This window comes from Plodia interpunctella, chromosome 14 (assembly GCF_027563975.2).
Source record: "Plodia interpunctella isolate USDA-ARS_2022_Savannah chromosome 14, ilPloInte3.2, whole genome shotgun sequence".
Classification (NCBI taxonomy): Eukaryota; Metazoa; Arthropoda; class Insecta; order Lepidoptera; family Pyralidae; genus Plodia; species Plodia interpunctella.
The window spans coordinates 6,359,665-6,376,302 of NC_071307.1; the positions used below are offsets into that span (position 1 = coordinate 6,359,665).

General features: G+C 35.3%; 1 protein-coding gene across 3 annotated transcripts in view; it reads left to right on the forward strand.

The window, feature by feature from the left end:
* The window catches only part of spz3 (spatzle 3), a 30,882-nt gene that overhangs the window by 7,258 nt on the left and 6,986 nt on the right, over positions 1 to 16,638 (forward strand). For 2 of the 3 annotated variants that reach the window (XM_053754611.2, XM_053754612.2), the window contains exons 2-3: positions 2,364 to 3,315; positions 11,368 to 11,495. In XM_053754611.2, the coding sequence (XP_053610586.1) occupies positions 2,550 to 3,315; positions 11,368 to 11,495 (894 nt within the window). In that variant the 5' untranslated portion in view covers positions 2,364 to 2,549. Of the gene's footprint in view, positions 1 to 2,206; positions 2,227 to 2,363; positions 3,316 to 11,367; positions 11,496 to 16,638 lie in introns of those variants that run through there. The other variant, XM_053754613.2, reaches the window with a different exon arrangement.

The following is a 16,638-nucleotide window of genomic DNA, read 5'->3' on the forward strand; positions in this document are numbered from 1 at the left end:
CTTTGACATCTTGTGCGTCCTATTGACACGTATTAAATTAAACATTCAAAGCCCTTTAAATCACAATATCTTTCATCACACATGCTGTATTACTACCATCCATCTCATTGGCCGTATCGACAAGTCGTTATTTGGCTAATGTATTTAAATTAAACACGCTACTTTTAGGGTTGCCACCGTCCAATATATTCGTATATATGGGACGAATGGTAATTTAATGGTAACTTTTATTGTATCATAGATCATCACGTCCCATTTCCCATTTCGACATTACAGCCGTAACCTAAACCAAGCTACCGATCCAGTCCGGGTTGGTGATGTTATAGTGTGGTTTTAAACGTTTTACTTGTTACCCTAAAGTCCCGGTATTAGAAATTGTGCTAACGTTTAGTGGCAACCCTAGCAATATTGATAGATCAGATTGACATTTAAGTCAGGTGAATACTGCCTACTGTATGACATCGTATATTTTTGTTAAGTGACGCAACTGAAATTTAAGTGTAAATGAATGAACCACGTTTGATTCTGGAATACAGAATATGGCCCTTGGATTCTATATAGCATTTTGAATTTACGTTTTTAAAACAACGAATGAAAACAAAGCTAGGTCTAGTCTCAACCGAAATCATACTAGTTAATGAGATTTTATGAAAAAAAAAAAACATATTCTATTCACACAAATAAACGTCAAATATAGTATTCGCAAAACAACAACAAATATCTATTTGGACATCGATTATAATATTAATAATAAACAATAGCATATAAATAATCTAAACATCCAGCTGAGGCGAGCCAGTTGTTGCGCCAGGAAGCGCTCCACTTCCATCTAATCACCAATGATTAACATTGATGTGTTAATGCAATCTGTTATTGAAATCATATATTTGAATATTTCGAAACTATAAATGTCAATAATATAGTTTATCTAGTCTAGGTATAAAATATATGAAAGATTTTATACTAAATGTGACTAATAGATTTTTTCGCTATGAAGCCAAAAAAGATCAAAAATCTGTCTGTAAATTTAGCAGGTTCAATGTATGTTATTTTAATATGAGACTGGTTTAATAATAATTTAATTTATTTCCTTTAAAAATGTGAAGGCCTAAAAACTATAGTTCTATTAGTTAGAGGTACGATAGAGATGAAGTGCTGCATTTCTCGTACTTGATGTGATACAAAATACGTATAGTAGGAAAAAATCTATGACATAATGTATCGTCAGCCTTTCCTGGATTCGTAATTGAATCAATCAAAATCCAAATTATCCATGGAAAAACATATAAACTTTCCTGTTTAGTATTGGTTCAAAAAGTTGATTACCTACCCGAGAAATGTAGAAAATGTTCAAACAGGACTAACAATCATTCCTAAGATATGATACGGCGATTAATCAAAGAACAAGTCGCACAAAAGACGCTCCCAATAAATCAGATACGTAATATCAATTAATCTTGCATAATTCTTTCACCCAGTTCCCATGCATCTTGCTCTCACGGATGCATCGCTCCTCGAGCGTGATCTAGATGCTCTTCGATACTACCTGCGCGTGCGGGGTCGCACGACTGCCAAATTTATATCTAAGGCTCAATCTTGACAACGTGACAATTTGTCGATATTTTTGTCAAATGTAATTTAACATTACATATTTCGAATGTGAATGTGTATTTGGAAAACACACTAGACAGAGATCGTTTCGGACACCACCGGCTTGCACCACTTATGGTGTAAAATTTCTTTTTCATAATTTACTGTCAATACACTGACTTTTGTGACGGAAGTCTATGTGTGATGTGATAAATGCCGCTTTGGTACATTTTATTTATTTGATACTCGCATAAAATAAATATACAGAACAAACATGAATAACAAAACTTTGCTGACAGAAAAGCGAATAGCTGCATCCAAGTCAGTTAAATAAACGAAGCGGCATCGAAAAGAGGACATCGCAATTACGTCGTTAAAATAATCCAGCTTATTTGGTGTCGGATTTCCCCTGGTTTATATCGAAAAGTGACTGTGACGAGCGCATCACGACTCAGGCCTTTCAAACTATGCCATTTGTAGTCGCACGGATATCACGATGGGAAATCCACACATAAAATCCTGACTTCCACCTCATCAGTCAGTCAACGAAATAAGTGATGAGGAAGTAGCCATCTCGACTTAAGTAAAACCTAGAATTTGACTACGAATTGACTACTAATGTACAATGATAAGAAGGTAGCATCAATGTATTCTTATTTTTTGGTAATCTGAAGAGTTTGATGTCTCAAAGCAAAGATTTGAAACAAATCTAATCAATGATTAATTCCTTGCATCAGAAAAAACCATGTAACAATAGGTGCTTATTGTTTCAGGTACAAAACGTGTGTCGTGTCGCAGTGAGTTATAGTGGCGCAGTGCGGTGTCCTCCAGCACAATGCGAAGACGATCGCGCGCCTAGACGATCCCACGCCGCGCACATTATGCAACCGCGAGCGAAATAACACCAACTATTGACTTAGTCGGTTGACATTTAGCGCCAATGCCGAACGAATGACCAAATGGCTTTAGCTAACTTCACACTAACATCGGCCACCGCGCCGCCTCTTCTCCCGACCTCCTCGGAACCTCTCCACGTTGATTTCGGTGACCTCCTCTATTCCCCGGACCAATCGGAACAACCACAACCTGGCCACGAACCTTTCGCCCCACCCGCCACTCAACAAAAGAGATCCAAACTTCGAAAAAGAGCCGGTTCCGCCTACCTTCCACCCCCGAACCAGTTTACCCACTACCCACATAACGACGTCCCACACAATCCTTACAATGGTCAACTACATACACAAGTGTACCAACAAAACACGCGACTCGACGTGCAAGTTGAAAATCAAAGAGTTGAAGAGGTGAAACGTTATGACAACACGGGACAATACTACCACGACCCGAGTGGTGATTATGATTATGAGCAGAGGAGATTGAATGATCAGAACGGTCACTACAACCCGGGATATGCGGATGCGCCGTACCCTCGCGCGACGACGCCCGCCCCAACTTCTAGTCGGAGGTTCGAAGGCAATTCGAACCAGAATGTTAATAACTATAACTATTTGAACACTGTGAACAGACCGGCCCCGACGGCAGCGTCCCCGCCGCAAAGGCCGCTCAATGAGGCTGAAACAAAAACGGGAAGTGGCAGCAATGGACAGACGCCTCCGGAGCGGCCTCGCGGCTTCACCAAGGTGGAGACTGGGAACGCTGGCGGCAAAACGCAACTGCACGCTGTGCTCGACTACGATGACGATTACTATGATGACATTCCTGGACCAGGTGACTTTTGATAGCTGTTGTTATAAGCATAGTTAATATCACATATTTCAGTAACCAATATAGTTAAAACTATGTTATGGAATTACTTTTTGCAGCATGAATAGTATCAGATTTAAACTCATAATACTTTTCTTCGTCGGTGTCTGAATTCTAGACACGTGTGCACAGTACTTCAAGGTGGTCAACTAAACAATTAAATCCTGGTTGTTAATTGTAACATTTATTGAAATAAATTGGTTAGGCACGAGACACAGATCTTTATCCGCGAAACTGGTAGAGCTGTACTTCTCAATAGTGCACGATTTTACTTTATTATGTTCAGAAATAGGCTTAAAAAGGTTAATACATATACACTACTCTGCACTACATAAGTATTATAGCTATAGTAAATAAAATAAATAAATATATTAGGACAAATTACACAGATTGAGCTAGTCCCAAAGTAAGTTCTAGACTTGTGTTATGGGATACTAACTCAACGATACTATATTTTATAACATATACATATATAGATAAACATCCAAGACCCGGGCCAATCAAAAAATATCATTTTCCATGATGATCCGACCGGGGATCAAACCCGGGACCTCTCGGTCGTCAACAAGTCAACTCGTGAACCAATGACAAAACCTTTGAGATTTTTTTTTCTTTTTGTTGATCTATGGGTTCATTACTTTTACGAAACTACTAGCTATATACATAATATTAAAAAGAATACGTCCACCGTTACAAAAAGTTAAGCACATATTTTTTGTTATTTACTATGGTAAAAATTAAATTTGTTAAGTTTTTCGTTACTATAAATATAGGTATACCTATTTATAGTAACGAAAAAAATTAACAAAAAAATGTTTGCTTAAATTTCACGCTTAATTTTGATAATACTAAGTCATTAGGTACTAATATTTTGTACGTTACTACTGAGAATAACATCGTCACCGGTCAATACTCTGTACCTACTATGTAGGTACTTAATCATTTGATGCCAAACCTCTACTAGAAGGCTACTACTCGACCGAAGATGTGCTGTGCTATGCGGACCGAAGCTAAGTTTCGGAAAACCAATAGAATTCCGTTTTTTCACAAAGCTCAGCACAAACAGCGGAATTTGTCAATTTCAATTTAGTATGACAAGCTGTCACGGCCTAGGTTCACACATGCTGACTAATATACGTTTAGTTGAGCGGTATTTAATAACCTTCCGTGAATGTCGTACGAGGCTACTAAGGAATAAAGCCTTGACTGCCGATAGGCAACCACAGTATTCCCTAAGAGGGTTGACGTCAACCGCAAATATAAGTAGAACCGAAATCTAGCATGCTCAGATAAGAGTTTAGCTGAGCCAGTTTTTGTATCATCTTATTTTATGGAGGAGACATATCTCCTCTATAATATCTATCTAAAAACATATCTGTCTAAAAACTGTCAGGTAAACAGTACATTTTGTGGTGGACGACCGGCGTTTAGATTTGCTTCGGTAAATACGGTGTAAGGCCTTCGAACATGTTAGCGTTATCAATGCCAAGTACACAGTGACGGTCAACCAGATTATATACAGTACACAGCATGTCATTAGAGACGAAACTAATTTTAAAAATTAATAGCTGTAATTATTTTTGTACCGCTTTAATGGTTTTTTGGTTTGTAATAGTCTAGCTGTGACCAAAAGATGATCAAAAGATCCCAGGTTTGAATCCTACCAATTAGTTTATACCAACGTAATCCAATATAGTTTTCCACTTCCATATAACAGTGAAGGAAAATATCGTATTCGTGAAATCAAGTCAATGCCTTTAGGCGAAATGAATAATAGCAAGAACACACTTGATAAGAAATAAAATGGCCGCAGCACATTGATAAAAGAAATCCGCAGAACTAAAAATTTCAAGGAATTCAAACTCCAAAGCATAGTATTATTTTAATGAAATTTGGAATAGATAGATATAATTAATGACCCGAGGTCAAACTTAAGCTACCACGGAGTAGCTGTGGGCAACTGTTAGTATTAGATATAGGTTATCTAATGTATATAAGAAGACACTGAATGCCTGACTGACATATCAACGCACAGCCCAAACCGCTGGGTCTAGAAATTTCAAATTTTGCACGTAGGTTCCTTATGTAGACCACATAGGTTATATATCGGATGCACTAAGGAGGATTTTAAAAAGGGTAAAAAGGGGATCAAAGTTTGTATGGAGAAACCAGATTATTTAAAGTCTAAATATTTCACTGAAGCGAAAATCATGCGGGCAAAGCCACGGGTAAAAGCTAGTATTTCTATAATTACATTATTATTTTATTAAATGAACATAACAATACGTTTCTCCTAATCGTAATTATGTAAACACAGGCGTTAGTTTCGTCAATGTCATGGTATAAGTTTAGATAATGAGCAATAGTAAATGACATCCCTTGATTGTTGTTTGTCAAAGGAAATAGATTCGGCAGTGCAAATCAATTACATATTAGAATCAATGTAATGTTATGTACTTCATTTATTTACACTGAACATTGGGAGGTAAATAATTATGCACAGTCAAATAGTGCCTATATAATAAAAAAAAGATCGACTTAGTAGATAACACTCGTATTATGTATAACTTAGAATACTAAGTAGCTTCTTTGTTTACGATTAGGTACTTGCCACTAGGCGCGCGTGGCAAGTACCTAATCGTATCGTCAGATGCCTTTAGATAACGGATCTAAAAGATGATGAACACTGATGTGCAATTAATATTTTCGAAAAGAAAGGGACAAGAATTGCCGGCGAATTTTCTACGGAAGAGTAGGTACTGCTACACTTGTTTGTTTGGAACAACTAAGTAGATAAGTATTACACGAAAAATAACTTCATACATTAAAATTAATACAAAAAAATACATGTAAAACAGCTGACTTGTCCCATGTAGGGACCTCTAATCTTTTCCCGGAAGGAAACGCACGTAATGTCCTTCTCCATCTCATCTTCTTGAAATGTGATATTTCAACGTAAAAAGTAACGTATTTGTTACTTTTCACGTTCGCATTTATGATTTAGTATCGATTGGGATTACGTAAAAACAAATGCGAGATTCCACGGGTAACATTGTCTTCAGGTTTTTGTGTCTTATTTTTGATCTGAATAATTTTTGAGCAGCAGATTACAAAAATAAGCGTGACTTAATAATGTACCCGTGAATTATCATGAATAGTATAATATCTTACTTTATTATAGCTGTCTAGCCAACTCATAAGTGACGATATTAAATCAAGATCGAGTTGTGACCTTGTTTTCACTTTCCGACCGTCAGGAGGTCACTGGTCTGCGAGTCGAGAAATTGGGACGCATCTTTCATATTACCAATCTCGACATTAAGCTATCGACACACTGTGATTTAATAGATTAAAAGAAATCTTTAGGATTCTGTAAGTAAACAAGGGAGCTATATTACCATGTCTCATTGTTCAGTCGTGCTACATTGTGACGTTGCCGCACGTTGAGCTACATCGTATATAGGTACTCCTTACATTTTCTGCGGTGATCCGTCAACGGACGTCAACGTGATATGGCTCTAATTTAAACTTTTCATCTGATAATCAACGTATGAAAAGATATTTACAATGTTTAAAACTAATATATTGATCATCTGTAGAGTCAAGAGATATTTAGATTTTATTCATACTTACGTATTACGTAGGTATACCCGTAACCGTTGCTCTAAATTCTTGACACCGGCACTCAAACTATTCTTGATTTATATTTATTGCTGTATCATTTTATTTATGTTAAGGTACAGGCACTACATTGTATCTTTCCTTACATCCTTCTCCTTTCATATCCTAACATATTATAAAATAAAGTACTGTTCACGATAAACTTAAAAATTACTGCACTTATTTTGATATGGTTTTCACCAAAAGCAAGGTTTAGGTGTATAATTTATTATGTTTTAACTCTTGCGGAGCCGCGACGGGCTGCCAATTATGTATAAATGACTCACTGAAACACACATATTTTAGAGAGCATTTGAAGCACATTATTTAAATACTTACTTAAAGCAAGTCTACCTATTCCTATTAGCAATTATGTAAATTAAAATAATTAAGCATAATCGTTTATAATTAAGTGGAGCATTACTATTCACTAAGTAGGTGTTAAGTATTTTCTAGATTCGGACAATGACCTATTTATAAATTTAATCGTGCAGATTATAAAAAGCTACTTACCTTAATTCTTATTAATTTTGTCATAATTAATGAAATAAAACTGAATTTTTATTTATTTATACGTCATTAGAATGTTTTTTGTTGCCGGTTTTATGAATATAACTTGCTTATGTACTTCGAACTAAGAACAACTAGTAGGTACAGTACAACAGCTACTTAGTTGTTAGTAAAAAGTAAATAGAATGAAAACTATATGTTTTCATACTACATTACTAACTCTAGTAGTCAGTACAATGCGCGATCTAAGTTTTGAATACCCGTATGTGCTCCACTTAACTTTTACATTGACATAAATCTGAAGTAAACCGAATGGCTAACGCATTATACCGGGCAGCCCTTTCAAATGCCGACCTTATGGACGAAACCGGTCCAGCCCTGCGCATGAGTTTCAAATAACTTTATTATGATCTGGTCCGAGTAAGGGCAAGATATATTTCACATTACAGTGGCAGTATAAATAGTGGCACTTATAATAAACGATATGTTTGAGTCAGCCTTCTACGACAGATCTCGATTTCACCTTCTACCTTCCATCAAAATTTCATAGGTGTTTTTGATGTTCTTAAGGTTGCGTTGTCAAATTGTATGCATATTTTTTGGAATCTACATATAATGCTTCATAAATAAATCATTGAAAAAGTAACTAAGACGCCACCTTGATGGAAAAGGTAATTGAAAAAGATAAGTTATAAAGTAAGTAATATTTTCTGGTCATCATAATAATAGTTTAGATTCTTAACTGGATCGCATAGTAAGCCCTCTGTGATCTGCAAAATATAGCTAGGTAAGTACATATAATATAGGATGCATATATGCATGCAAAGGAGCTTGTGTACAATTACTTTTGACTTTGTTAGATCAGTTAGTACGGATTCAGGAAAACTAATATGTAAGCTCAGATCACTGATATCATTCAGAGTGACTCAGATTTAGTAATATGTGTGATATGTATGTGCGTGACTGACAGGATTGAGAAGCAAGGGCGTGGTATCACGCTTATGTGTTTTTTCGACTTTTTATAACAGTTTTAAAAAAAATCTTTTACGCGAGTTATATACCGTACCGCTCAAACTTTAGCCACCTCCAAGAAACGTCTTAAGGAGTGTTATCTTTCATGTTGATTCAATATTTATTTCATCATTATTATTGTCTTGTTCAAATCTTCATATTTCTCTTTGTATAAGTGGTTATGTTTATGTAAGTATGTTTATTTATATTGTATTTATTTGTTTATTTATCTATTTATGTAAGTAATTATGATTACTGTATTTGCTGGTTGCTGTACCCACCCCCTGCTAATTTGTTCCTCTTTTCTACCCAAAGGTTGGCTAGCAGAGATTGCTGATCAATAAGTCCGCCTTTGTTCCATATATACCTAATCTTGTACCTAATGTGTTTATGGGAAATAAAGTTCATTTATTATTATTATTATATTCAGTTATAATACCAAATTGTAAAGTCAAGGATAGGAAACGACTATATGCAATCAAATGAGTGGGTGGCATATTGTGTACATTTTGTGTTACAGTAAGCTGTAACTAGGAATTCAGAAGTAACTCACTAACTTCGTGGGCCCGATGGAAGAATATTTCGAACTTCGAACTACGAATACTTCAATTCGAAGATGGCACCCCATGATGATGATGATGATGGACATAAAAACTAGCACAAACAAAACACCCAAAAATCAAACTGAACCTAAGACTTCCAAATAGATAACGAGGTAGGATGAATGTTCTCAACTGCGAGCTATACAGTGATGCATATTGTATAGTATCATGGTAGACTAGTAAAGTTCTTACTATGTAAGCCACTAGCTAGTCGAATTTATAAAACTAGACCACTAACATACTCGGCTGACTACTCTACAGCTAATTCGACCTGTTTAGCACCATCTGTGTGTCACTATTTTAAAATCAAGATTGAAATCAACACGAGAATCCAAACAACTGTACACATAATTATACGCGAGACATGATAAAAACAATCCACTTAACTGGTCGTGCCAGACCAGATTAGTGATTTCATAACCTCCGACCACAGACACACCTCGGCTCGTGACGAAACACCTTGTTTTACAGCTAACTGTCATAGGTGTGAAGTCCAAACCATTGCAGAAGATACATCGCTTTGCAATCTTTCAAATTTCGACCACCACCGTAGCGTAGTGGTCACCACGCCCGCCTGGTAACTGGTCCTGGGTTCGATTCCCAGTGCGACAAATATTTATATTTGTGATCACAAATATTTGTTTGCAGTCTGGGTATCTTGTGTTGACACACCAGTTGGATGACCGTTGAGTGTTGTCCATTTTCAAATATACATTTTGTAGATTTGTTTTTATTTTTTGTTATTTGGAGGCGGACTGTCGATCTTGATTCCTTTCAGATTAAAATCGTGAGAAAATTAGTCGACTTGGTCGTGCATTGTTTTATACATGGACAAATTTAATGAAAGGGCCTTTGCTCAGCATCGGGAAAACAGAAAAAATTAAATAAAAAATGGTGTCGGGGCGGCAAGTCAAATTGAATTATAACTAAAAAACACAATCTTTAGACACCTAAAGAAACGTGCATAAGCTATCATATAAATATTTGAAAATGTTAATATGAAAAAAGTATGAAACAAGAAAATAATAGACGAAAGAAAGAAAGTATTAAAATATAAGTAGGATAACAAAATTAAGAACAAAGTTTTACCTATATTATCTACCTACATTAAATCCTCGCGACTACATTAGAGCTTACTATGTATGAAATCAAATAATAAAGAAAAATATCAGCTGATACATTTTGCCCTAAAGCACTTGCGCCTAAATATTGATCACGATTTGGCATTTAATATCATACTCTGACATTGTTTATTTAGTCTGGCTAAAATATAGAACCTTGGACGAAATTGCGATTGCCATAGCTTTTAAAATGCCTCTAGTCCTAAACCAGTCGAGAGGGAGATTAACTCAAATGTCAAGATGGGTCTGTAAACAGTGTTCAATTCCATTACTAATTAATATTGACGATATGATTGGTTCATGCCTCAGGAAGCAGCTACTTATCAATAAGGTATTGCAATTAAATAAAACTCAACAGCCCACACTAAGCACTAAACTTGTATCGCAGCTCCGATGGACACAAACACAGAAACGGACACACACACCCAAAACCGCCAACAAACATCTGTCATCACATCAAAAGCACCAATGTTTGCCCGCACTGAATATCGAACCCAGAACAATACTTTATCTACAATACGACATACCATACGACAACGACAACATCAATCACATCTAAAATACTGCCTATGTACAACATACCTCAATGTCTTTGCTGGAAATAACGTAACAATAACATGAATTTACTAGGCGCCAACTAAACCACGACTTGAAAGTTCCGACGATAAAGCATAACCCGCTGTATTGTATTATGTAACATCTGCATAATTTGCTTTTACAGTATCTATGAATTTTAAAAAGACATCTTCATTTACAGTAGTAACATTAATTTTACCAAGTACTAAATACACAAACGGTTAAGCATTGCAATTAACATTTTTTCTACTATGATTTTTACATTTTATTAACATTAGTTTCATCCCATGGATCGTTACCCTTAGAAACTTCTATGTATATAAAAAACTTAATGTTATATGTTTCATTCTACTAGGCCGATATATGTATATCTGATATATGTTAAATAAATAATTTAATTAAAGTGTGTCAAACTTCTTTAAATCCGTTCGTTAGATTTTGCGAGCACAAATAAATGTCGATGCTTAAACATGTAAGAAGTAGCAATATGATAAAATCTCTACTAGGTACTATTAACGACTACCGTTTGCCTCCAGGTTCGGACGCAGAGTCTCCCGCCATCACGCCGCTCCAGGGTCCAATCCTGCTCCGCAACGGAACCGTCCCGGTGGTCCCGCTGACTTCGTACCCCACAGTCGCCAACGGCACCTTCTACCAAATACCTGTGAGTCATTAAGAATAAAGGATACATTCTATCGGCGAATCGTTCGTAGATGAAGGGTTTTGTCGTTCAAACGCCCGATGTTTAAACATTGTCGACGAAACGTTCGTAGACGAAGCAATAGTCGGAGAACCGTTTCAGACTCAGCCATTACAGCTTATATTTCACTATTTAGTTATTTGTGCTATTTAGATGCAGGACATGTATTCTGGCTTTAATTTACTGCGACACCGTTTCCTACCGTGTTTTATGTCAAATAAATGAATACGAAGCTAAATTTAGACACATTGTCTTACGTATAATAGCCTGGTTCTTATGGTTATCTGTGGCGAGGCATCTGTGGTTCATCCCGTGCTCAGCAAAGGGTACATTACTCAAGTTCATTGCTTCTGTTTAACGCAATAAAGATCATTCATCACAAATGATAAATCAATAACACGTGTCTGATTCTTAATGCAGTCACAGGTCACGGACGAACATTAAAAATCAATGTATGCAAAGATGTTCTCAAAATTCTTTGTCTCGCTATATATTGTATGTGATGGTACAGAGATCACAAGCCTTGGGGCTCAGCTCAGCTATGCGCAAGTTGCATTCTAAGTATCCAATCTATTCCATCCGTATGAATTTATGATCACACTATAATTTGCCCGACGCTTCGCCCGCGTGAATTTCCCACAGGAGCAGGAATATTTTTCTTGGATAAAGGATGGTTCGCGTATCTCAAACTACTTAAATGTATTGTAAAATTTCAAGAAGATTGGATTGATTACTCACAATTAAATAATGTCCAAATGTGATACAAGTAAGTAGATTAATTTTGAGGCCTAACTCAGTGTTTTGCGCAAATTATGAAGTTGGGTTAAGCAAGCAATGTCTATTTATTCACCGAGACATCGTTGGTCACGTCGGCTGCTTAAACATGTTGCCTCACGTAGGTATAGGAGGGTTAGTTATCATATGTGACATGTTACTTAATAGTAGTACTACTAGTTACTTCTACTATCTTAAATTCAACCCAAACCTAAAATCTAAAATTCCAAAAAATAACACAATTTTTAGATGTTTAACTAAGTATATTATTGAAAGCACCGAACACGATAATTATGAAAGCACCGAACACGATAAACCTTGCGAGGTTTTTGCGGTTCGGTAATGTTAATGTGTGTATTTTACTGAATAAATGTTTTTTTTTTTAAATCTTGAGATCCATCGTACTCGGCTATGTCATGGCAAGTTTAAGTTATCCGCAGCAAGTATTTAAGTTACGTGGTTAACTCGCTCAAGTTATGTGTGCGCGGTCAGTATAATGTTTATGCCTTTATTTACTTTGTACGGCTTGCATTGCTTAGATCTCGTTAATAAATACTTTAAAATTGTCTACAAATAGCACATAATTGCTATTTAGTCTGTCCACATTATTTGTAGACACACTCCGTTCTTTTCTTACGAGTGAATTTTGTTGAAGATAAAGGAAATATTAGTTGAAAAAAAAAATTAAAATAAAATATTTATTAACAACGATAGTACATAATTTCCTAAAGTCTATTTAAAATTTATATTACTGAAAAATCATACACAGACATATTAAGACAGTTTATTTACATAATAAATTAATAATTGAAAATTATGTCTCAGAAGATTTAACAACCTTCCATCAAACATTCAAATTATAATTTACACTTTTCTATTTCCCTTGAAATCAAAGTTACCGATTTTCAATGAGTCTCAGTAGAATACAAATCACCATTTGGACAGAATTAAACACATCATCTACAGATGATACATGACTTATTTATAGATACATACATAAAACTGTATGATAGGTCAACTTGCAATATTTTTTTGATTAAAGACCTGTCAAAAATATAGGTACTTAGTTATTTATATTAAAGTTTGTGATTATAATTACCTAAATACCATTGAATTACAATTAACTTTTGTTACTTACTTTTAATAAGGCAGACAGTTAAATTTTATTAAACTTATTAGTAAACTAGCGACTCATCCGGCTCCGCTGGGGTAATTTACCATAATAAATCATTGGTGAAAACCGTACAAAAATCCGTCCGGTAGTAATTGAATTTATCGCGTCCACACAGCCAGACACACGCGACAGGGGGGACTTCTTTTATAATGTGGAAAGATTTCTAGGATGATTATCTAAATCGAAAAAAAATTGACAATGAAAATATCAAATCTCAGTGTGCCGTGTAACCAGACAAAAAAACATCTACCCTTTGCTTTCTACATCTACAATCTCTGGGAAACTTCTAGTTTTGATTATACTAAAACTCTCTCTCTTTCTCTCATCTGTGCGATCTCCTGGTTCCTTCAGCTATAGAGCGTCCGAGCCAAGGATCCAGTTTTCTACTTTTTCTTCTCAACAACGCAATATACAATTTCGAAAACGTCCTAAACAAATAAAGTATCTGACTGTATTTGTATTGAAGTGACAACTTGTAGATAAAGTCGTATGTTGTCCGAGGTCCAGGCGTTCATTTTACATACAGTCTAGTCGGTTTGTTTGCGCATGCGTTAAGGTGTTAATTGCATTTTGAAACCTCCGCCAGAACGGCACAGTCAATAAACGTAATGTTAACATTGTTTGAGTACACGGTGGACGTTTTGCTGGCCTAAAGATAGAAAATATATACTTATTACTCGCACTTATTACTCGACAAACGTTTTTATACCTTAGGGTATAAAGACGTTTGTTGCATATAAGGGATGGGATAATTACGACAAAACGTTGTTGGTTTACACCTACTTAACACTCAAATAAACATGTTTATGAAGGTGTAAGTTTGAAAATGGGAAAGAAAATTACTGACGTAGAAATATTACAAATAGTCATGATATGAAACATTGAAGTTCTGTTTAGAATTGCCACAGCGTAGGCTGGCAGGAAATGTACGCACGTAAGCGTAAGCTAATCTTAGGGTTGACACTGTGAGGATGAAAAATATATATAATTTATCGAACAAGCACACGAAAGTTAAAGCGTTGTCGCAGTTCAGAAAAACGCTTCTCTTTTTTATGTTCGTACAATGATGGTTCCAGAAATAGAGCTCTCTAATGCCGGCCCCACACTATCCCGAACTTGGACAGATTCCGACGCGAATGCATGAACGTTGTGTAGTTTGTGTGAGTGCTTTTATTTACCGCAATGAAAAACCAGCGATGTATACCGTCCGCCATGATCGACGAACAAAAAACAGACATATTATTACATTGTATATTAACAGAGTTCCTTTTACCATTTGGATATGGGACTCCAAGAAAAGCGAGCCAGGCTTTCTTCATTTTTTTTTAAAGCTTTAAATTATTCGCAGCCCTTACTGCCAGAGTCACACATATGGACTCGAAGCTCTGATAAACCACGGTACGTGACCAGAACAATTCGTAAGTTATTCTGTCTGGACCCTAGGTAGTTTATGATTCCCTCACCTGCACTTTGTAGTAGTATAAGTTTTTTGAGGAATGGTACTATGAACATTTACATATATTTTCGTTTAAAAATTCAACACTTATGTAGTTAAAATAGTATTGGTTGAAACAAAACTTTTGAATGAGCAAGTAAATTAACAAATTATACTAGTTTAATTACTATGTTGCTAGGAGCCCATATAATTTGCCATAGTACGAAATAAGCAGCTGTTAATAACCTGTCCAGGCCATATTATTATGGATTTCCAAATTCGAAGTAAACGAACTCATTGTCTCCATGAGTCACGCGGAAATGTCAAATATTATGAATTCTATTTACAATTCTAATGTATGCTAATAATGGCGAATTTGCCTTGTACGTTACAGTGAATTTTTGCAATGCCGTGGGTTGAATATAAAATTACAAATTTTCTAACAAAGACTAAAATTTTAATAACTATCATGAGATGTAAAAGACTGTAACATTCATTTTTAAATTATTTACATATAATGTAACAAATTTAAGTTTCCATGCATTAACGAAAGATAACACCTGTATAATCCCAAACAAATACCTACTTGTAGACAAATCAAAATTTCGCTTAGGAAGTTCGATAAATTAAAATATCGTGCAGATTGGATGATTAAAAATGGGAAGCCAGTTTCTGGGCTCCAACCTTCTGTAACTTAGGAAGAAACATGAAAATGTTTAGATGAGAGAGTCATTATATAAATATATTCAGTATAAAATATTCTACAATTTTCTATTAATTTTTTTCAAATAATTTTAAATTTAATAATTATGTAAATGAGAATTGTGCGTTATCAATCAGGTTGTATCTCGATTAATTAATCGCTAGTAAAAATAAATTCGAGTCATGTTCATCTGCATATTACAATATTAATAGCTTAAAATAATGTTAATGTGCGCATCATAAAGTTTGTATGATTGAAGACGTCAATGTCAACGCAATTAATAAAGGCTGTTTCACACTGCTCGAGTGGGGCGAGTAGTATAATAGTGTGTGAGCAACTAGCTATGTCCCAGTTTGTGTTATCATATGTGCTTCGATATGCAGGTTAACCCTTAAAAATATTTTTTTTAATGCAGTGTTAGCGTGAAAAAATGATAAAGAGTTTATTTTATCACAATTTACATTGTTCTAGAATAAAAAATTGTATCTACACAGAAAGATTTATTAAATAATATTTTTGTAATTGTATGTGAACACCACCAAAATGTAAACGCGGTAGCTAATCGTCAGACTTATCTCAAGATAACATTTAATTGGTTGGCAAAGAATCCAATTAATTAGATATTTTTTTATTAGTTTTAATGATTCCTCTTGGCCTTAAAACAACCATTGCGGTGCACATAAAACTAAATAACCAACATAAAAAAATATATGATTACATTGCGCATGATTTTTACAATTGCAAATTCTAAATGCGAGCTAGCTATAGGTTCGAAGTCCGTAATAAATCATTCCAGTCGACATTTAAGCGCCAGAAGACGCCACTCGAAACCGCCGTAGCCATCACGTACTCTTTCTCGTCAAAATATATGCAAATTTATTTCATACCTTGCAAGGTTATTGACACACTTGTATTCTAATATAATACAAAGTTTTGAATTGCTAAACAAGCTCTTGCCAAACTAATGACGCGATCCAGTTTACATTTTATAAATTGCGCAATTAGTGCCATAAATCATCTT